Genomic DNA, 23,032 nt, shown 5'->3' with positions numbered 1-23,032 from the left:
AGCCTAGTGAAGACCCTGTACAGTTTTCGAATGTCATTGTGGATGATACTGTACATAAGATGAAGCAGGAAGTGACAGAACTGCAGCTGAAGTTCCGCGATCAAGCAAGCCTGCTGCTCCAACTGGTCCTCTTACTCAGGCAGGTGCAGGCAGAAAACAGGGAGCTGCGCTCCAAAGTCTCGTCCTTCAACATCTCCTTCTCCACGGCGCTGACGTACCTGGACCAGCTGCGAACGAAAACCGACCAGTTAGAACAGCTGGTGCAGTACACGACCTTTGACCTGTCCGACATCCGTCAGACGGAGACCTTCCACAGCGCGCAGATCGCCAAACTGGACGAAGTTCTGCAGGAGTGTTGTGAGAAGGTCGCTGGGGTCGGGCTGCTCGGAGAGACGGGCGTCCTGCCGCAGGCTTCCATGGACATCGGTGTCATGCCGATGGAACACCCCATGGAGACCGACATGGGCCCTAAAGTCGTCGACAGAGATTACGGAATCGTAAAGCGGTCAGGGTTACCGAGAGACTGCTCCGAGTTGTACGAGAAGGGCAAGACAATGTCGGGAAGGTACTACATCCGCCCCGACAACTCCGAAGCATTCGCGGTTTACTGCGACATGGAGACGGCGGGCGGCGGGTGGACCGTCATACAGAGGAGAAGCGACGGCCTCGTTGACTTTTCCCGTACGTGGGACCAATACAGAACAGGGTTCGGAGTCGTCGTGAAAGACCACTGGCTCGGTAACGACAAGATCTACACAATATTGAAGCAAGGAACATACAACCTGAGATTCGACTTAGAAAGTTGGGAAGGACGGGAAAGATTCGCAGAGTACGAAAACTTCACGTTGGAAAGCGAGGATAGAAACTACACCCTACATATACAGGGGTACAGTGGGAACGCAGGCGATGCCTTTGTCGAGGGCCACAATAACCAGCCCTTTTCCACAAAGGACCGTGTACAACTAAAACACAACCAGAGTAGAGCACCCTGTGCTGTAACGTACAAGGGTGGGTGGTGGTACAGGGATGACTGGTGTTACAACACTAACCTGAATGGTGTGTACTACGTCAATGGGAACTACAGCAGTGCACAGGCAGACGGTGTGACCTGGGTGAACTGGCTGGGTTACTGGTACTCTCTAAAGTCTACGGAGATGAAAATTAGACCAGCAAGTTTCATGGGCAAGTCTACAGAAACTTAGCACTGTTTAGCATCTCTGTAACACAAAAAAAGGTGCTACTAACATTGATCATAAAATTCTGTTTCGAAATACACTGTAAGTAGGGTATAAGGCCATTAAAAGGATGCCATCTTCTTCACCTTACAACCCATCCTTTGAATTTTTTTTTTTGAAACGGACAAAAATTGATGTATGTGTAGAATATTTTTTTTGTCATGGACCTACAATTAAGTCAGTGCGAAAGAGGAACATGCATATACATGTTTTATTTAATCACAACTAAAGCTCAGTTTTCAAAACTCCATACTTTAGTTTGATGTTTCTTAACATCCATAACTATTTTCCATACTGAACATAAATTACCATATAGGCTTTACAATGTTACATTCTACATTGTACATTTTCCAGTACATTGTACATGAACCAATTTCTGGAAATTAGTCCCATTTAGCACTTTGCATATAATGATGATGATCATAATAAAAGGAAAGTATGGAACTACATGTATGTAATGTGAGTAAGAGATTTAACAAGCACTAAAATTATTGCTGTATTCACAAAGTGTTATTTGCATAATACCATATTCTATCATATCTTAGTCATGTATGTTAAGTTTAGAATCCAATGTAGCAAATAAGGATTGTGATTTATGTTATAATAGTTTCAAATTTATGTTGTTGATTTCAAGTTGGTGCTACAGATGTAAATAATGTGACCACAAGCAATAGAATTAGCAGGGAAGAAATGTGATGTAGATGCATATTGTTGTATACAGTACCTGTGTTTAACAAGTGACAAAAACTGTACAAAAGAGTCAAAGAAACTTAAGTAAACTGTTTAGATTCACTTTGATAGAATTATATTAAATGTTCAAACATGTTAAACTCAGTAACCTTCAAACACATATAATGTAAATTAAAGTAGATTGTGATACTTATGAAGAATAAAAATTACTATTTGTTCTTGCACCACCTGTTCTCTTCCTTACACCTTATAATTAGTTACGGTGCTGTAAATAAATGATGGTTGTATCAATAGTGACACCTTGCAGTATGATGACAAACTGCAGGTAAATCTCTGGTACATCCAGTATCATCATTCACTTTGAATTATACTGCTGTAATACCCAGATGTGTGCAATGGGGGTCAATATGTCATTGACCTTTATCAGGACTGGTATGCTGTCTTCTTACTTCACAAGTTAGCAGATCCTACATGGGGCTGCTAGTGTCATCAAAATGAAAACAAACCAACAATAATGGTATAAACTGAGTGTCATGGGCATCGCTCAAAGAGTGAAATGTCCAGGCTATGTATGATGTACAATATGACAAGTAACTGGTGGACATACCAACCAAGTACCATGTACATTTGTACCTAATACCAGCTCAGAGAATAACAAGAACTGGTCATGCCTTGATATACCAGAGTTATCATCAACCAACTAGCAAGGATTGAGAACATTTTGTTGAGTGGAACTTACTGACACTAATACATGTAGTCTACCTGTTCTGTACCAGAAAAATTGATTATGTACAGGTCCAAAATACCTAATCCCGTACTGTACCTAAATAATTTCACACTAATTATATGCCTATTTGTGACCTAAAAGGCGTAAATAGCTGGTCCCCCATGGGTTCCAAAGTAAGGACTAAAGAAAACAAAAATAAATAAATAAATAGATGCAGATACAGTTAATATGGAGGGTTTTGGTAAAGTGTTTAGTCTGTTGCCTTAGATTTTGAGACTTACCAAGTTCCTTGGAACAGAGTTCTCCATAAGACAGGCACCAGTCTCCACATCCCACAGTCTGAGGGAGTTGTCTCTGGACCCTGTACACACCTGAGTATTGTCTGAAATCATTCGTAATGAGAAATTAGTGGAGATTTCAGGCTTCAAGGTAAACTCCAAGCTTACCTTTTGGTGTCTGCAAACAAAGGCAGTATCAAATTGGCCAGACAGTATCCATTTGCCAGATAGTTACCAGTTTGTGGTGTAAAGTAAAAACAATATTCTTGTGTCCTGGAAATGATAATAGTGCCAAGAGTGCTCTAAATGATGTAGTTCTTCAGTTCTTGAAGCTAGGGTTTTCTAGAAATTCAAATATTAAAAGTATAATTCATGCACAAATTTAATACTAGTGGTTCACTTTGTACACCATGCACGCACAACATGTGACCCGAATGCAAGACATCTCAGTATAAAACCGTCAAAAGTATGAGTAAAAGTTGTTTGCATGCATTACAGTACATGGCTGCTAGGTGGCATTTCTGCACTACTAAAAAACTTACTACTGGTAGCAGTACAGCTGAAAGAAATTTCATACCCCTCTGTTATACTGTGGTTTTCAGTATCCATGCAGACAGACAAATACATTCACGTTAAATCTACATGAATTTCAAAAACAAATTTTAATTCAGAGTTCTTTGGGTACTAAAGCAAACAGAATTCTTCAGCAAACCTGGATTTAATGTGAGTCCCATAACCACCATAGTGTGCCCCCTGAAGGCTCTGATAGGGTTTGTCTCTATGCTGCTAAGTTTCCACATTAGGACAGTCTTGTCTCGTGAAGCACTGAATGCAGCATCCAGCCCTGCACTGTAAGCTACCTGTCAAACCAATCATAAAGCTTTACCAAATTGTCAGTACATGTACATGTGATATATACAGAGTAACATAAAAAATTAAAACTAGAAAGGTAACATTTGCATTTAAATGCATTATTAAATGTTTACCTTCGCATATGGTCTGCTCTATTAAATTCTTACTCAAACCCATTTATATGTACATGTATGGTGACAGGAGTCTAAATCCCTCCTGCTATAAAATTGCAACATCATGTAACCCAACACTACTAATAGTTACCATAGTGACAGATGTCTGGTTCAGGTCATTGACCTGATTTTTTTGGATAAGAAGAAGAGGAAGAAACTGAGCAAAAACAATATGTTTATCAAAGATAATAGTAGTAAATTCACAACAACATTGAATTCAGTTTACTTACTTCGGACACATCCACATTTCAAAAATTAAACTGCTTGGTTGCTGGCAGTGTGAACTGTGAATTGTACTTGTTAGTTCTGGAACAATTACAGTGGTTTCCTTTGATTAAGCTTCTACATGTACCAACAAATGGATAAAAAAATTCCCACCTTTGTAACCTCCCTTGTGTGTGCGCTCCATCTTCTTTTGACAGCACCATGTGTCCAGTCATACAGAACTACTGTCTGCAACATACATGATTGTATGTACTAGTCTTAACTAGTGCATGAGTGGCCAACATAAAATGTCTCATATTCATAAGACTCACTACAGGGTGTGACATGTCAAAGAACCCACCACACCTTTCAAAAAAGAGTAGGGGCATGCCCAGGTGTGATGGTCCAAATGCTTGATTATTGAAAATCTTATTATTCACTATATATGTGAGAAATTCACACTAATGGAGATCCTAAAGAAACAAACAAACAAACAAACCTTATCACTGCTGCCTGTGAGACACAGCCCGGGTGTGACGGGTGCCAGACATGTTACAGCGTCGCTGTGTGCTGGGGGCAGCTGTTTACTGCCGCTCATCGTAACAATACCGTCCTGGGAAGACTTCTGAGAACTGTTAACAAAAACATTCAAAACTTCAATGGCAAAGTTGAATTTGTTTACAACCACTTGTTTAACAACCAATGTTTTGACGACCGTTCGTCATTTTCATCAGGGCATGTGCAGTCATAATCATGAACCTCCACGTAAAACTAGAGCCAGACAGCATCTAGCCGTGGACGACTCTAGTAATCCTTTTTGCATGAGATATCCGGCATTATCATGCAAAAAGGATTACTAGAGTCATCCACAGCTAGACAGCATCCAGCTTTCTGTTACTAGTAACTTTTTTTGTTAAAAGTCTAAATTTTCAATCAAACTTGTAATTGATACCAAGAGAATTCAGCAATTTACGGATCTTAGTAAATCAGTGTCCGTGTATAACGTACATGTACCTGCATCTTACTGTAGACACAAATTCTTGTCTGAGGGTAGAGACAAATGTCTAAGGTTATCATTTTGGGCCCAGTGTGCTATGGGTCTGGCATACAGGCTAGTAGTAGAGACTCTGATACTGTAGTTAAATGTTTTTAAGAATCTAAGTTGGTAGACATTCCGATTGCAGTCTCTGCCGACAGAGCCTGTGTGCCAGGGGGAAGCCATACGACCCTATCCCAGAGTTGGCACCCGGGGTCTAATTTATGTCTCCCGCTGGGATTGATAAATTAATTATTCGCGCAACGGTGCCATTACTACTATAGTATAGGGGCGTGGGCGTGTCAGTTGAGGGATCACTGAATTTTCTCTCTATTCGCCGTACCTAGTCTAGAGCTCTAACGTTACCGGTAGAATCACTAATGCTCCCGCTTAGTAACAAGTCTAAGTCTAACACATGCTTACGTAAAAAAATAATGTGTGAAGCAAGGTGTATTACTATTAAGTCACGCAAAATCAACGTTATGACAGCAACAACAGTGGTCTATTCCTTCCCAGAGAATCTCACCTCCTCCTCGCCCGCCTGTCCTTACTGTGGCTCTTCCCCATGCCTTACTCTCATCTTACACGCTCAGAAAACGCCTTTACTCTACCAGCAACATCCACTCGACGACAATTTTCTGCTCAAGTATGCCGCCAAATAAATACTTCCGGGTTGGACACAGACAGTACTACTACTACATGGGGGTGTAAGAAGATTATTATACTAATATTTTGCAAACATTTATCCTGTCAATAGTCAAAATGTCTTTAAAATAGTTCAGTTAAAACTGCTGAGATAAAATGTGAAATTTTAGTGTCGGATTATCTTTGATATTGTAGAATCAAGCACTGTGCATCCCCAGATAATAATGTGTTAGTCCAAATTAGGTAACATGGGGTCATTGACCGCAGCTACGAACTGTCAGAGTCACAAGATCAACAATCCAGGCAGGCAAGCTTTCCTGTCTTTCTGTTAGCTCAGCTGTTGGCGTTTAGTGGTAGATCAGTATGGTTTGAGACAAGTACTCCACGATAACTTTGGAGTAGATAAAGATCCGGGTTTGCCAGAGAAGTAAAGAGGGGGAACTTGAAAATTAAGACGCAGGTAGGAGGAACGTTAACGTTACATGCTCACCTGTATGTACTAGTATTCAGGACACGTGCGTGTCTTGTGATCTTTTTCATAGTTGTGTTGCGAGGTCCTAACACCAGCTTAATAGTTTTTAACCCAGAAAGTAAGACCTCATGCTTGTGATGCGACTTATAATTTATATAACGAATGTTTAGTATTTAATATCTTACTAGAAGAATTCGCTTTTATTATGTAACGTTAACTTAAGTTACTAGTGCACACTGTTACTTAACAATGTAAACTTTCTTATCAGTAGAAATTAAGCAACTGATTGCATGCATGTACGTATAGTTAATATGAGACCCAATGGAGCACTGCAATATTCTTGTGTAACTCAGTTAATGTTGTGTTCAGTACTATAAAATGTCATTTTTTGTGTTTTGAATAGTTTTTTCAGAGAAGGGCGGTGCTGAAAAGGTAGAACAGCCATGAACTTCTTGCAGCTGTTCCGTTCAGAGGGTTACCCCCTGTACGTACTGTGTGTCCTGCTGGCCACATATCTGCTGAACCAGTTAGACCGGTACATTCTGGCCACGACCAGTGCCCCCATGGCACAGGACATCCACTTCGGAGACAAGGGATGTCTGGAAAACAGTACTGTCACCTTCACTGGGAACGTCACCTGTAAGAGTGTGGAATCTGAAGACAGGTGTGGTACTACCCTTAGCATTTAAACCATCAGTACTGATATGTGACTGTCAGCAACTGAACAGTTACTGACAGTCTCAGTTCAGTAGCATTTCAGTAAAGCAATCTGAAGACAGGTGTGATACCATTACAATGTAGCAAACCACCAGTTCTAACTAGTATGCGACTGTCAGCAACTGATAAGTAACTGACAGTCTCAGTTCAGTAACAATTCAGTAAAAGTAACTGTCATTACTTTATTTTACAACTGACAAGTGCTGATGCTTCCTAATAACTTTATTCTGACTGATCTGTTACTGACAGTAACTGTCTTGGCAGTACTGACGTGTTGCTGTTCAATTACTGAAATGCTACTGTAAGATTAGATAAAAACTGTACAATTGCCATTATAATGTATTTGTTGATGAAACAGGTAGCAGTCCCGTAATGGTGATGACGATGTACTGAAGAAATGTACATTTTTAATTCATTTCTACCTTCAAGTTGTACTTATAAGTATGACTACAGAATTATGAAAACACTGCAGAAACTTTTATTCTTTTCTTTCCTACAGGAAAATATAACCACAGCAACATTGAATGAATAAACACTCTTTTATAGTATAACCTGCAAATTTAGGTTGCTGGTTGCTCCAACATAATAGTTATCAGATCAATGTTCTGTAGTAACATGGTATTGTTTTTTCTTCTGCAGCTGCACCAATCTGACCAACCCTAACGGTACCCAGTACTGTCTGTGGGACTATAACGGCAGTGGTGAACAGTACCAGGTCCTGGTGGGACCTGCCTTCACTGTGGTCTATACCATCACAGGGGTGGTGCTGGGATTCATAGCTGATATCTGGAATAGGTGAACAGTTATTGCATTATTTTGGGTGGCAGAAGTATTGTTTTGGGTGGCTTACTGTTGTCAGTTTGTATGTTTCTTGTCAATCTGCGCTGAGGGGCAATGGTTTCATGAAGGCTAGAAGGTGTTTTTTTTACAGTTGATAATAAAGGGTTAAATGCACTGCCCCGAGTTGTATATGGTGTCATAACTGCATGAGCAGCTGCCATAACCACCGAATAAACCACCGTGTGAGCGAAGCGAACGAGGTGGTTTATGAGGTGGTTATGGCAGCTGCCCATGCAGTTATGACACCATATACAACGAGGAAAAGGCAGTGCATTAAAATTATTATCATATAGCCTATCCAAACTGTCAATCAACACAATTCCTGTTTGAAATACAACAGCTTTAATATATATACATACATAAAAATACATTCGAATATATTATACGCTTAAAACAAATATGGATAATTTCATTTAATGCAAATTGTAGTTTAAATGAAGCTAAACAAAAAAGTTTATTGGACAGAAAAATGCTACAAAGGTTTACAGAAAGAGTCGCATGCCCCTATACCCTATAACATAATGGTATCAGCCATAACACGACATGTGCTGTTATTCCGCCATAACACCACATGTGCTGTTATCGGGAAATAACAGCACGGGTATCCGGGCCTCTGATTGGTCCACGCCGTCCGGCTATATGATAATTGATATTAATTGATATTAATGTAGGTCATAGTTGATGTTAAGTATATCATACACAATGAAATTGTTATTCAAGCAACTCAAATACCGGTACATGTCTTAAAACCTGTCCGTTGTCTTGTTATCTTTTGCATAATGCATTTTGTAATCCTGTATGACAGTTTTCAAATCATGGCATATCATTCCACAGTTCGAGTACTAGTAACAATTTAATTCCTTGTGTATTATATATGTATTACCTGGATGTCTAACCTTCATCGACACATATATCATACTCTCCATAAACATGTATGTAGAATAGTACATCTTATTCTAATTTCTACTAATTCTATGCCCTTTTCTTTTCCCTGTCAGGAAGTACATTTTAGTGGTGTGTCTAATGCTGTGGAGTGGAGTGACCATACTGACTGGGTTTGCTCAGGAGTACTGGCATGTTGTACTGTTGAGATTTGCCCTGGGGATAGGGTAGGTACCATGAAAATGTGTTGCTTTACCATGTTTTATCTTTCTGACTTTGTATTTGACTTTCTGCATTGTTTCTTGTTTTCTAGAATGTAACTGATGTTTCTTTCTTCTCCTCATCACCAGGGAGGCAGGCTGCACTCCATTTGCTGCTAGTATCATTGCAGACTATTTCTCTGAGGTGAGGAGAACACACCAGTACTCCTGTCCTTGTATCATAAAGCACCAAGTACTGTCATGTGTGAGACAAACAAAATGAAACTACATGCCACCGATTGTGTCCATGGGAAAGGCACTTTACACGACTTTCCCCAGTAGACTTAAGTGAAAATTAGTATTGTCTGTCCAGTATCCGTTTCTATGTGAGGGACACAACACCAGCAACAGCTGCCTCTGTTCCGCGTGTATTGCATTGTTGCAATTTCAATAAAATAAAATAGAATAAAATAGAATAAAATAGAATAAAATAGAATAAAATAGAATAAAATAAAATAAAATAAAATAAAATAAAATAAAATAAAATAAAATAAAATAAAATAAAATAAAATAAAATAAAATAAAATAAAATAAAATAAAATTTAAAAAAATGAAACTACATGTAGATACAATGTAAAGAAACTGGGAAGTCTCACGGTATATTATTAATAATTAGCTCTTTCTACCAAGGGGCTTGAATTTTAGCATACAGAAATTGCTTTGTATGTTAGTTCATAAAGCTCCTTTTTACTGATCTATACTGGCTTATATCTAGGAAATGAGAGGTTCTGCTATGGGGTTTTACAACTGGGGCATCTACACTGGGTACAGTCTCTCCTATGCCATGGGCAACTTCATCACCAAGGCTAACATCAATGGACAGGTATGTTGTTTTTGCTCTAATTCTTCTTCATCTTCTTCTTCTCCTAACAAATAAGGTCAATGACCTGAACCTGACATCTGTAACCATGGGAACTAGTGTTGGGTTACCCTACATCATGTTGCAATTTTATAGCAGGAGGGATTTAGACTCCTGTCACCATACAAATGTATATATGAATGTGTTTCAGAAGAATTAACAGAGCAGACCATTTGTGACTTCCGCTAAATATTACGCATTTGCTTTGCAAATGTTGCCTTTCTAGTTAAATGTACCAGTATATTTTTTTTTCATCCTCAGGGCTGGAGATGGGCCTACTTTATCTCAGGGATCCCAGGTTTCTTAGTGGGCCTTCTGATCCTCCTGTCAGTCAAGGAACCGGAGAGAAGGAAGACGGCTAAGGAGAAGGACAGTAAGAATTACGACCTGTCTCCTCTGAAGAAACTGATGACCATCCTGAGATCCTTCCTCAACCCTTCACTCATGATGCTGATCATAGCTGGGTCAGTCAGGAATGCAGGTACAAGAAACTTCATGTTTCTGCACAGTCAGTTGATTTGTGGAAGAGTTATAAGTACCTGTACATGTTGTACACATGGCTTGTGTTTTTGAATGACAGTCATATAATCAATTTATAATAATGAATTTATTACTCTGACTTACAACAGTGTGATGTACTAAACTTACCACACCATTACACCATCATAATCATACCATGATTACACAGTACACATTCCTGACAACCACAAAAAGGTTGTAACGAGTCACAACACTGCCAATCAACTGAAACCCAATCTTTGCCCACTCACTTCCATATAGCCTGGTTATCAAACTTACAGTAGTTTAGCCCCCAATTTTTTTTTCCTTTTTATAGTTTATAGTTGTGGAAAGGATAAAAACTTCCATACACTTGGATGACTTAAGTCTTAACTTTCTTAACTATAACACGATCCCTCTAACTCAGGAACCCGTACGTACAAACCCAATGAACCAGCGCCACCTAAAACAATACTTCCATCCTGGAAGTAATTAGTACATTACCTCTGAATGTTTTCTGACACCATGTATGTTGTTTTCCAGCTGGCTATATCTGGGGTAACAACACCCAGCTGTTCTTTGATCACTATTACAAGGACTCTCAGGTGGGACTGTGGATGTCCTGGGTGCCGCTGGTAGGGGGGTGTTTCGGCGTGCTGTTTGGGGGGTTCATCTCGGACAGGGTGGTGAAACGTGTGGGCCCCCAGGGCAGGATATGGGTGCTGGTCATCAGTCAGGTAAAGGACATTGGACATCTTGGTTTTAGCATATTTACCTCAGCATGTTGGCAGAATGTTCTGCACCTGCGCAAACCCTGTATTGTGCATAGCACTTTGGTAGAACATCTCGTTTTAGGTCCCACACTCGCGTATGTACTGTTTATAGTTTTGAAGTGTTGTGTCAGAAAATATATCGTCTGCAACTGGCAAAATTCTGATGCAGTGTTGACGAAACATCCAATGAAAACTGTATAAAATCAAAAATATAAAATTCAGTGTAGTACATGATTGAAGTCCATAGAGTTGATAGTCTTGCATAGTCTATATATTACACAGTCATACAGGGTTTTACGAAAAAAATATTCTATTAAAAAACACATTCAAAATTTAACTTTGTTTAAAGGTAAAACTTTTGTTCCAACACAAAAGGAAAATTTATTTATTTATTTATTACGATTGACCACATACATATGTACAATGTACATGTAGTTCATCGTGGAACAAGGCCACCATGCTCACACCTGAAAATGTTCTCACCTAGAGCTTTCGACCTATCAAATTACCTCTGGTTTTCCCTACAGTTATGTGCAGCTCCGTTTGCAGCCCTGGCCCTGTACCTGGACCCTCCATACGCCTTCCTAGTCCTCATCCCCTCCAACATCATCGGTGAGATGTGGGTGGGCGTGACGCTGGCCGTGGTGGTAGAGCTGGTGCCGTCCTACATCCGCACCTCCACGGTCGCCGTGTACCTGTTCATCAGCACCAACATCGGCGGTAACTCCCCGCTACTCGTCACGCCGCTCAAGAAAGCGACAAACTTCAGAACAGCGCTCACTATCTTGTTCCCAGGGCTGTATGTGGCAGGTTAGTTTTTTTTTACTCTTCTTGTTCCCAGGGCTGTTTATAGCACTAGGTGTTCTTCTTGTTCCCAGGGCTGCAGTTTGTAGCATGTGGTTGCTTTGACTCTTCTTGTTCCCAATATTGATACCAAGACAGTTGCTCTGACCATCAATGTGTATGAAATTATTGTCCTCACAATGCAACCTTCCCTCCAATATTTACAACAAAATATCACTCTGCAAAATAAATAAAATATGCCACCCTCCCCCACACCTTCAGATGGTGTGCATCAGGTATCAAAATTAATTCAATTTGTTACTTTGGGACAGATGTACAAATGTATAATAATTGCTTTGAGTGGTGCTAGTTTATGCTAGGTTTGTATGTTTGGGTTCCAAAGTAAGTGGGAGGAGATTGGGTCACACTTGATTGACAAGGTTTTGATGTGGAATGTCCTTTTTTCAAGAATCGCACAAACTATATATAATCTACTTGTTGAAAGTTTGTAATCTCTAATTTCTTGTTGTTTTTATTTGCATTTGAACTCCGAGACATGAACTCTCTCTCTGTATCACAGGTTCGGTGCTCTTCGTGTTGACCTTACTGGTTCTTCGGCGCGACATTAAGAAGGTCAAACAGGAGGAAGAGGAGCGACAGCTGTTACTGAACCAGGGAGAAGATCCTGTGCCTGGAGCACAGCAAGCGTGAACAGCTACAGTACAGTCAAACCTGTACAGGCGACCACCTCATATTGTAGTCATTTGAACTGAACCAACTTTTTTTTCAGTCAAACCTACGGCCAAACCTGTGTAAGAAAAACAGTAAGGGTCAGGGAACCGATAAAATCTGGTCTATGTGGACAGGTGGTCACTTAATGCTTGTATCAATGGGAAAAATTTTCAAAAAGTGGTCATGTTGGCCTTATATCCTTATATGATGCAAACGAGTTTGGAAATAAAGATATGAAAAGAATCCAAAACCACTCAGGAGACCAACATAATATAGTCTATGTGGACAGGTGGTCACTTTGTTCTTAATGCTCGTGTCAATGGGAAAAATTATCTATTATGGACCACCAAAAATGGCCAGGTGGTCCTCACGTAAAACATTATATAGTAACTACAGATGGAATTCTTTGTTATGAAATTGATGAAAATTATACTCTCAAGTATTTTCATAACACATACCAATCTCTGGTGTAAATGTTTATGATATAGTTAGGAGTCCATTTAGCTATTTTTGTCAAATTTTGTTTTCATATATAGTAATCATTACGTGTAAGCTCTTTCCTCCATGAATACTTATTCCTCAAGCATTATGTTTGATGTAAATTTTCCTCTTAAGAGCAACTATTTTAATAGTTAAAAGAATCATATTGCTTGGGTAACAAAAGATACATGTAATGGTATAATTTGTTAACGTTTAGTTAATGTATGATTACAAGAACCTACACGGTGAATCTACACAGTGTATACTTAGGGAGTAAGATGAGATTTATATATTCAATAAAATTCTGCATTCCCACCAACATTTTACAGTATTCAGCAAATAACGTAACAGACTTATCACAACAACTTGTACATGTAAAAGCTAACATTTTCTACTAGAAAGGAAGCAACCTTTAGTGAATAAGGGAGGTCATAGCTTTTGTACAATTTCAGTTTCTTTAGTTCAAAAATTTAAGGTGATACTGGAAAAAATAGGAGGCAAAGTGAAAAATAAACACTCTATATAACACTCTTTAGCAGCTGTGTTGTTATTATATTACATTAATTACATAACTTTGTTGATGTTGTTTCTGCTTATAATGGATGTTTTGAAAGTGTGTACTAGAGGTACATGACCAAATTGGTCTTTAATGAATGAAAGACCTTTATTGTACATTTATGCTCTTACGTATACAAGCTAAGTATAGGTCACGAATAAACAGGAAAAGAGAATACAACAATAAGGACATTCCTTGCTTAAACGATACATACTATAATCTACTATTTACAGGTTCAACTTCTTCTCGCTTCTTGAGGAAGTTACAGATGTACGCACCTATGGACTTGAATGATACATGGTTTGTCAAGTGTCATGAGGAATACGCATTTTTTCTGTTTCATCTTAAAGACTAAAGCCAGGGAACTATCTATAATTGACTGAAGGTCGAGTAGATTATGACAAGGATATAATCTCGTGTGTTTCTAAAGCATCAGACCGCCCATTTGACGTCACTGCAGGAAAATTGGTGATAAGTTAATGCCATGTAAGTCGGTAATGGTTGATTTTGCCCATTGACGCTTCAGGCTAAGATTATCAGACTTACCCGGTATCTAATATGTAGGTAGACATTACCGGACGTACAGAGAATGACCTCGAATGTATCGTCCACCAACGTGCGTTGATTTATTAGTCCTGTTTCAAACACATAGCATCAATATTTCTTCTGCATTATGATTATTACATTCCTAGAATAAAGTTTGGGCTCGCAAGCAGACTTCTCATGCGGGGAAACCGTCTCTCCCCGAAAAAAATAACGCTTCAGAAGTATGCGAAGGAGGCTAAAATAAACCTAAATTTACCAAAAGCTTTTGATCTCACTGATTTCGCCTGAAGCAACCATTACACGTGTACCATCTGACCTATCCCCTTACTATTTGACCGCTAGGGCATCACACATTTAAAGATCTGACAAGCAGTTTTCTCCATCTTTCTAGGTCTTCTCTTCTAAAATGTCAATTTTAGTGTCATACCTGTTCATTCTAAAACATTTTTAAGCTTATTCCTATCCCTTCTTCAGTGTCTTCCCCCCTTTTACAACTACTGTTCCGTTTTTGATCTGATCTCGACAACGTTACCGTGACACGTGGCCATACCCGGCCTCAGAACCAGTCTGGCCTAATGACATTAAGACCCCACTTTCCATGTAAACTGGCTACAGAACGACGGACACAATATTTGTCCGTCTAGTTCCAAAAAACGTCTCTGCCAGTGCCAGGGATGGAGTCAGTCACCAAACTCTTAGTGACGCTTCTTTCCCTTCCTACTGCACCAGTTATGGTTATCCTTTTGATGTTAGCCCTGGGAGCCACGATACTGGAGAACAACCAGCTAAAACAGGTCATCAGAGATTCCGGACCTCAGGCCACATTTGTGCGGACCACAGGGCTGAAGAGAGACATAAAGTTCCCGTGGAAAGGAGACGATCTGTGGAACATCCCGTATGTGTGGAAGGAACATGTTGCGAGGTATGTGTCATATAGTTAGCTTGCCGGGGCTCCTATACTCGCTCCGTCACAATATTTTGGCGTAAAGTACTAGCCTCTACCAGGCTTCGGGAGGCGGCTGGAAAGAGTAGAAATCGGCCAAAATAGAGAGACAGCATGCCAAGGGAGTTTGGTCGGCTGGAAAAAAAAAGTTTGACGCTCCCGACGTTTGGTCGGCTGGAAAAGAGCGGCAAACTGTTTTCTCAAGCTGACCAAACTCCCTTGGCATGCTGTCTCTCTATTTGGCCAATTTCTACTCTTTCCAGCCGCCTCCCGAAGCCTGGTAGAGGCTATAAAAGTACCACGATAAGGTAAAAATGATGACATCTAGGCTAAGACGTCGCCACACGAATTTTGTGAAGTAGATTTTTCAGCCTCGGAGACCGGTCTATGACAAGGATCCACCATAACCTTTCGGTCACAGGCAGCTATCAAGTTTTGCACGACACGTACATTCAGAGCTTCGCTAAGTATGCCCTAAAGGCGTGTAAAGCTCCCTTTTCATCACCGGATGACTATATATATATCGCATGCTGAGTGACCAAAGTTGGATTTGTGTTACCATTCATTTTATAACCAGAATATGCTGCACAACACAAATATGGCAACAAACAGCGTTTTCAAAAAATTGTTATTTTTTCATGAGAGTCGTTGAGGGATCTGCGAGATATTCGGTCCGTTCAGTGGTTGCAACCACCAGTGGGAAGTAATACGTTAAAGGCAATGCATGAGCTTCAAAAGGCAGCCAAATTATACAACACAATTGACAAGGTGAAAGTGGAGATATGATCATGGTAAAGTCCGTTTGTGTAAGATCTAGAAAGTCAACTCGGGCACGCTACGTTCTTCTTTTATGTTTGCAAGAACCAATTAATGACGAAATTAAAAAGTTTTGGAGGATATCTACCCACATGATGTACCTGGATTTTTTGTTTGATTACTTTGATATAAAGAGTCATAATAATATATCATTCCTTCAGACGTGTTCTTACAGTCGGTACCTGCTCTTGTCCAAATGCGACATTCCATCTCTACCCCATCCCTGGTCCCGAGGAGGTGAGACAAGCCATATATAAGGAAGGGCGCAGCAGGGAGAAGGACAGACTCAGACAAAGGCACCAGATCTTTTCTTTTCCTTACGCTTATAGTACGGGGTCACTACTAAGTAACACGGGCGCAACCTGATGCAGTAATGATCCCAGCAATGGGGCTAAGCAGAAAGTGAATAATAAGAGTTGAAGTAAATAATGTGTCTGAATGATATATGAATGGAAGTACCTATAGAAACGTGTGTACACACTTACAAGATGTCGTCGGAATATTCTGACGGCCTAGAGCCAACAAAATAGACAACAATAAAAAAAGATTTTCTCACCGTACCCATGATTCTGCAGGGTTCCTCCGCCGACTCCAGTTCTTTTTACAGACGGTAGATCTCCCCTCAGCTACCCGACACAGGGCCTCAGGGTCCAGCCGATGAAAACACTCGTCATCCCGGGTGTAAAGCTGGAGGAATCCGGTAATGACAAGAACAAATTTGTAGTAAGTACAGATTTTTTTGTCCTCAAACGTGGAATAGTCAGCCAAAATTTACCTTACTGTGCTGGAGTTAATATATGCTGTCTATATACTTTTCTCCATATCTTATACTAAGTAATCAACGCCGTAAAAAAAAGGACTTTGAAATTGTTTTCCTGTACACAAAGTCCCGTTTTGGATCTTGCTTCAGGCATGCATTTGGTCCCATGTATTTGGGAGCCTCAAGCCAGAAAGAAAAGTAGGGGTGACAGTCCACCATACTCAGTGGAAAGGAAAAAAAATTATAGAATTTGGCCAAATATTTGAATAGTTTTCAGGAGTTACTCTGCAACAGGGATACGATTTTCTCTGTTTGCATCAAAATCATAATCTTCTGACAAATTACTCGACCTATTTGCCGGACTAACTCCTCTGGCAAATTCTTCCACCTATGGAGAGACAATTATCATTTTCATTAGAAAATTTATTATATAATTGTGATGTAGCCAGCGCTATCTCTGTCTTCTTTACAAATGTACTGACTTAATTCTCTCTTACCAGATTCAACTCAATGCCGGGCTTGGTGTACTGACGACCCTAGCGGATGTTCCGGGTGTTGCAGCAGAAGGTGTGGGAAGCAAGCACCTGACCATTTCCAGTGCGTCACTGGAACATCTCAACAGACAGCTGCAGTTCCTGGTGTACAACAACACTCACTTTGATCCAGACACCGTGGACTACGGTAAAATTACAAGTCAATAGGAAAAGCTGACATTCTTGCAGCAATAATGATAATAACGTCTTTTAATACCTTTCACTATCATGTGGCTTTCTTTGGGCATCCGGAGGGGACGTCCTGATCCTATAGCCCCGCCCACTCCGTCAACACGTAGAAATGCAAATTATGAACACTGGAATGCAAATACATGTATTCAATAGGCCTGCAGCCGCTCTCTCATTGGTCGAGTCACTAACTGCCATATGCTACCATTGGTCGAACTGCTAATTGCTTAGCTACCAATAATCAAACTGATAATTGCTAAGCTACCATTGGTTGAACTGCTAATTGCTAAGCTACCATTGGTTGAACTGCTAATCGTGATCGTCATGGACAGTTGGGATCGGTCTGTCATAGGAGTTGGGTATCAAGTGCCCAAAATAAAAGCAAGAAACGGTTGAAATTGCACCCCAAAAGGGGCCCACTTGTTGAACTACTAATGAAACTTGTATAGTAAACAAGACGTTTTAAAGACTTACTAACTTAATAAGTGTCACGATTTTGATTTATAATGTGTACAAATATGTGCACATAATTTTCTATCCCTGTCTTTAGTGGCGATCCAGTACCTCCACTACAGCGGAAGCATTCCCATCCGAATTCGACATAAAACATTGCCGCAAATGTTTCCCATTGTACCAGGTAATTTCTTCTCAAATATTATTAGTAGAGTATTATAGTATTATATTCTTATTCTTAAATTTCATAACAATCCTTACCATAAGGAATATATATTCTCCAAATGTCATTATAATCCGACCATAACGGACTAAACAAAAACAAAGAAATAAAAGAAATGCTGTAATCTCAACATGGGACTAACTCTGGTAATGGCTTATACGATATACTTATAATACTTGTTAGCGTGTCAAATAGTCACTTCAAGGACAAAAAGGATACAAGTACAAAAGTACAAAAGTACAAAAAGAATAATTTCAAATCATCACGAAAGTTCATCTGTGTTGGTAGTTACATGTTTACAGTTAAAACTTTTGGTCCAACACAAAAAATTTCTTACCCAGAACTTTCGACCAGTCACTCTGGTCTTCCTCAGCAGACTGACCCAGTAAAGCTTGTCACGTGTCTTCTTCGAAGTGTGACGTCAATACTGGGTCAAAGATATCTAGTAGACGATGTCGGCCCCCGTCGCGGTTCAATGAATTTTAAATCATAATCGTCACTGCTCATTTCAGATGATATCACAACAAAAGTAACCATAGTGACGAAGACGTTCCTAAGATACGACAGGTTACGTCAGTTGATTGACAGCGTACGTCGGTTCTACCCAAACATCACCATTATCATCGCCGACGACAGCGAACATCCCGAAAAGGTCGAAGGTCACAACATAGAGCAGTACATCATGCCGTATGGAAAGGTATCAAACACATTTTCCATGAGAGGCGCCGAGCTTTTTGTAGTGCAGATTTAAATGATATTAATTCAGCATCCGCAGAACGTCTAGTGTGAGGTTATTTCACTAGTAAATGCCTCATACTATAAACAGCGTATAAACAAAGTGAAAATTTAACTGTTCTCCAACTCAAAACAAATCTGACTCACCAGAATTTTTGTCCGAACCTCTCGGTCTTTATCAGCTATCTGACCCAAGTGCTGTAGACACGTAAATTTTCCGCACGTACGGCGTCAGCACGGGGTTAAAGTTCGTTGGAAGTTGGTACCGCCCCCTTACAGCTTTGTCAAGTTGGTGATCTTGTAAAATCATGATGATGTGTTGAGACTATTTATAACCATAGGGTTGGTTTGCTGGACGTAACTTGGGCGTGTCCCAGGTCACCACGCCCTACTTTCTCTGGGTGGACGACGACTTCGTCTTCACGTCACGAACCAAGATTGAGCTCCTTCTGCAAGTCATCGAAACCACAAATCTGGATGTGGTAAGACTAGCTTTTTGTGTACACACTCACACTCACTCACTCAATCCTCTTGCACGTGGTGCGTAGAGCTGACTAGCTTTGTAAGGGCCCGCCACTTTCCTCTGTCTTTTGTGTACACACACCACATCTGTATCCGTATAGCCGGTATAACCGCCTTTCGGCGTCACACCATCTGTGACTTATTAATTATGATTAATGGACCCAGATCACACACAGTGTCTGAGAAAACATTTCTAGCAGGCAACCAGAGAGTCCACACGTCTCTTCAATAGCCTCTTCTTTTGCATCCCTACAATTGGTGGCAGCGGTGGGATCCGAACTTTTGCATCCCTACAGTACGTACGGTTCAGTAAACTAAAGCTAAACTTACATGTAAGCTAAGCGTGGACGAATGGGACTACATGTAACGACCTGTCGCTGATTACAAGTAAAATTATCCACCTGTTTTTAGGTTGGTGGTGTAGTAGGCAAAGGAAGGAGTCGGTTCCGACATAAGATCAGAATTGACGACGGCGATGAGCTTGGGGACTGCCTGTACCGCATTCGGGGCTCCTATCACGCGGTGGAAGGTTTTCCAGACTGCGAGGTGGCCGACATGGTCACCAACTTCTTCCTGGCAGACACCATCAAGGCCCGACGTGCTGGATTCGACCCTCGGTTCACAAGGATCGCGCACAGTGGTACTGAACATATATTCTCTCAAACTGTGCATTTTCTTGTGTGTTCTTAACGTCTTTTTCTTTTATAAAGACGTGACATTTGTGGTACGATGTATCTGGACAGTAGCTTGGTGGCGAAAGCGATTTTAGCTGCTGAGTCTCTTTCGGAGTGGCCAAATGTTTTCCAATCAAATAGGTCCAGAGTACTCTCCAAGCAGAGGTTTGGGTTTTGGGGGTATTTTTAGTGTGTTTTTAGGCTTTTTTATCGGGGTTTCTCTTTTGCACTTAATTTTTTTTCCCACCAAACCCAACCTCTGCCGGCACTCACCCCGGGGAGGGGCAAACCTATATATTAAAAGCTATTCAAAACAGGCGATAGTGCCCCTCCCCGGGAACCATCCAACTGTCATTAGGGATATCCATTTTATTGTGGTGGATTATCACACATCTAGCCAGTCAGGAAGGCATCCATTGGGCCACACGCCTCCTGCTGACTGTGCCTATTTATGCCTCTGCTGGTTCACACCTCCTTGCAGAACGACTGAAATGTGTTGAAGTGATTAGGTTTATAGCCCATTAAAGCTTTCGACTGCCGGCAGAGGTTGGGTTTGGTGGGAAAAAAATTCAGTGCAAAAGAGAAACCCCGATAAAAAAGCCTAAAAACACACTAAAAATACCCCAAAAACCCAAACCTCTGCTTGGAGAGTAGGTCCAGAGACCGGGCAGCTACAAAATATAGGTTTGGTCACCATATATGACAAGACGTGCACGTGGTGACGGAGAGGACACAGAGGACAACACAGTACTCGGGGAAAGTCGTATGAAGTGTCGTTCCCCAAGGGCACAAGATCGGTGGCATGGCAGGGCTCGAACCCGGGACCTCTTGGTTGCGAGTCAAGGACTCTGCCGTTACGCCACACGGAATTTTACATTATGCACAGTACCTTCATTTTCAACATCCGATCACAAAGTCCGTTGGAGGCCCTAATGGCAGAAACTTGCAGAGGCTCATTATATTTCAGTCCGTGCCTAAGACCTTCAAAATATATCAAATCTCATCATTGTTAGTTTTTGCATATCTGTAATAAGATTAGTAAAGCTTTCGAGATTCAAAGTAGTTGTTGTTGCATCTTTGTTCTCATATAGCTACTATTTAATTCATTTATTTGAGAACCTTCGGCAGTTTTGCACTGGGGTAAGTTTGGAATAGTCCACTTTTGCGTGGAAGGGAGATGGACTGAAATATGCTGTATTTGCTCCCAAGCAAATATCGGCCTTTCTAGTTAGATTATCATTTCTTTTTTCAGAGTTCTTCCAGGACGGCCTGGGAGAGTTACGAGTGGCGTCCTGTTCTCACGTGAGGATAGACCATGATCATGGCGGGCGGCAGCAAAAGTATGACAAGTACCGCTACATGACCAGAACTTCCCTCATAGAATTGTACATGTCTTTATTATACAAGTACAATCTCAAATGCCTTTCGTATTAGCGCATTTTATTGTTATTTTGGTGAGCTCTCCAACTTGAGTGCGCCACCAATATGTACTGTCTCGATCTTTGCTTTCTTTGAATAAAAAGACAATCTAGCATGCAGTGCATTTCCTCACGTCAAATTCAACTCATAATACGTTGTACAGGCATACATCCTTTTTATTGTCTTCTACTAAGTTCTAGCAACGTCAAATCTAACGCATATATACACAAACCGATTATGTAAATTTATAGTTTGATTTGCATAAATAGCTGCATGATATTGTAGTCATGAGGCCTAGGAAAAATGCAGTATTTATGATTTCCTATCCAACTCTAGCAAAAACCATTCACGTTAACCCAAGCCTTTTTCCGGGGGGTGGGGGGGGGGCTCGTCACTCAATGACATCCAGTAAATTTCTAGCGGGGACCAATCAGAGGGCTGCTGAATAATTTGAATAATTTATCAAGGCCCACGGACGCGGTTCTTTCACTTGTAAAGTAGCCAATTACCACCGAGCCGAGCCAAACATGGCGAAAACATGTATTTTACACCCATTGTACGTCGACATAAAGCGCTTATACATTACAAACAGAATTTTCGTAGGACTGCCATTACTTTAGTTTGCAGCATGTGTATTGAGAACGGGTATCTTCATAATTCCGCTGGTTGTTTGTAGAAGAACGGCACAATAAAACAATTTTCAATACCAACACGACTTAGCAGATAACACGTAATGAAGCCCACTTTTTACGCAGATTGTAGCACTACGTAATGTTACACAAACTAACAGTAGATGTTGAATTCACAGAAATGACAATGATAGATAATGTAACGCATATACATTATACAGCACAAAATAAAGAGTAACAGTAATGTAGTCGTCTTTGGCCGGGTATGGCAAGTTATAGTACGTACATGTATCGGTTCAATCTTTAACGGGTAAGTTGACAGCAACAAGCAAGATGCATAGGTTCTATTACTTTTGTAGCTCACTTGCGTCCGATTTGGGACGAACCCATGTTACTTTTTCGCCGCAGTTTTTCATGTAGTGGTTACTTCGACAGCCTTTCCGCTGACGCAAACATACTAGTTTGAGGTTCCACAGTTCTTACAACGTTAGCGCTTGAAGTGGTGTTTTCCAAGTTTGTTGGTCTGGTGATGTTGTCTTTGTTGGCTTGTTGTCTGTCAATTCCCTCCATTTTTATGTTTGGCGGCCCGTCTTCGATGGGTTGGGTTTGGTTCACAAATCTCGGCTTCGCTAAGATCCATTCCTTCCCGTACGTAGTGGTCGCTCCATTAGCGCTAGTGCAGCCACATTTGAATGTGTAAAACTTCATGTCTACAGTCCCGTTTTGATTCGTTCATCAAAGTAGATTTTACTAAGGTATGACTTAACTAAGTGATTGTGGAAGTACTAGTACTTAGTACTGATGTAAACAAGAAACAATATACGCGCTCTGGTTGAGTTCATGGCATTTACATGAAACAAGGTGCTAATAGCCGCCAGTCGGTGACGCGTCAGCAGCC

General features: G+C 40.6%; 3 protein-coding genes and 1 pseudogene across 3 annotated transcripts in view; 3 read left to right on the top strand and 1 right to left on the bottom strand.

Moving 5' to 3' along the window:
• LOC109482657 (WD repeat-containing protein 31-like) overlaps positions 1 to 5,825 on the bottom strand; it is a 39,982-nt gene extending 34,157 nt beyond the window's left edge. Inside the window, exons 1-5 of the mRNA XM_019785481.1 lie at positions 5,722 to 5,825; positions 4,659 to 4,791; positions 4,334 to 4,408; positions 3,643 to 3,790; positions 2,934 to 3,034 (exon numbers count right to left, since the gene is read on the bottom strand). Coding sequence (XP_019641040.1) covers positions 2,934 to 3,034; positions 3,643 to 3,790; positions 4,334 to 4,408; positions 4,659 to 4,791; positions 5,722 to 5,762 — 498 coding nt within the window. The 5' untranslated portion in view covers positions 5,763 to 5,825. The remainder of the gene's footprint in view (positions 1 to 2,933; positions 3,035 to 3,642; positions 3,791 to 4,333; positions 4,409 to 4,658; positions 4,792 to 5,721) is intronic.
• On the top strand, positions 62 to 1,992 carry LOC109482658 (annotated as a pseudogene).
• A 317-nt stretch (positions 5,826 to 6,142) lies between the features above and the next one.
• Positions 6,143 to 13,181, top strand: LOC109482654 (MFS-type efflux pump MSMEG_3705-like). The gene is made up of 10 exons (XM_019785476.1): positions 6,143 to 6,300; positions 6,716 to 6,976; positions 7,669 to 7,824; positions 8,868 to 8,978; positions 9,102 to 9,156; positions 9,727 to 9,834; positions 10,132 to 10,351; positions 10,912 to 11,105; positions 11,669 to 11,951; positions 12,505 to 13,181. Exons 2-10 carry the CDS (start codon positions 6,756 to 6,758, stop codon positions 12,633 to 12,635), a joined length of 1,479 nt encoding a protein of 492 aa, XP_019641035.1. The 5' UTR covers positions 6,143 to 6,300; positions 6,716 to 6,755; the 3' UTR covers positions 12,636 to 13,181.
• A 1,788-nt stretch (positions 13,182 to 14,969) lies between these two features.
• LOC109482281 (beta-1,4 N-acetylgalactosaminyltransferase 1-like) lies at positions 14,970 to 21,590 on the top strand. Its single transcript, XM_019784968.1, has 8 exons — positions 14,970 to 15,160; positions 16,573 to 16,720; positions 17,258 to 17,438; positions 18,030 to 18,116; positions 18,668 to 18,852; positions 19,232 to 19,372; positions 19,824 to 20,052; positions 21,339 to 21,590. Exons 1-8 carry the CDS (start codon positions 14,970 to 14,972, stop codon positions 21,518 to 21,520), a joined length of 1,344 nt encoding a protein of 447 aa, XP_019640527.1. The 3' UTR covers positions 21,521 to 21,590.
• The last annotated feature ends 1,442 nt before the right edge of the window (positions 21,591 to 23,032 follow it).

The sequence above is a fragment of the Branchiostoma belcheri genome, unplaced genomic scaffold, assembly GCF_001625305.1.
Source record: "Branchiostoma belcheri isolate BF01 breed outbred unplaced genomic scaffold, Haploidv18h27 scaffold6, whole genome shotgun sequence".
Taxonomy (NCBI): Eukaryota; Metazoa; Chordata; class Leptocardii; order Amphioxiformes; family Branchiostomatidae; genus Branchiostoma; species Branchiostoma belcheri.
This window is presented reverse-complemented; position numbering and strand designations above follow the sequence as displayed.

Bases quoted from the DNA above. Each gene is read 5' to 3' on its own strand.
- LOC109482281 (XM_019784968.1), top strand. From the start codon at position 14,970: ATGGTTATCCTTTTGATGTTAGCCCTGGGAGCCACGATACTGGAGAAC. The intron at 16,721-17,257 runs GTAAGTACAGAT...CTCTCTTACCAG, and splicing joins ATGACAAGAACAAATTTGTA to ATTCAACTCAATGCCGGGCT. The intron at 19,373-19,823 runs GTAAGACTAGCT...ACCTGTTTTTAG, and splicing joins AAACCACAAATCTGGATGTG to GTTGGTGGTGTAGTAGGCAA.
- LOC109482654 (XM_019785476.1), top strand. From the start codon at position 6,756: ATGAACTTCTTGCAGCTGTTCCGTTCAGAGGGTTACCCCCTGTACGTA. The intron at 8,979-9,101 runs GTAGGTACCATG...CCTCATCACCAG, and splicing joins AGATTTGCCCTGGGGATAGG to GGAGGCAGGCTGCACTCCAT. The intron at 11,952-12,504 runs GTTAGTTTTTTT...TCTGTATCACAG, and splicing joins CCCAGGGCTGTATGTGGCAG to GTTCGGTGCTCTTCGTGTTG.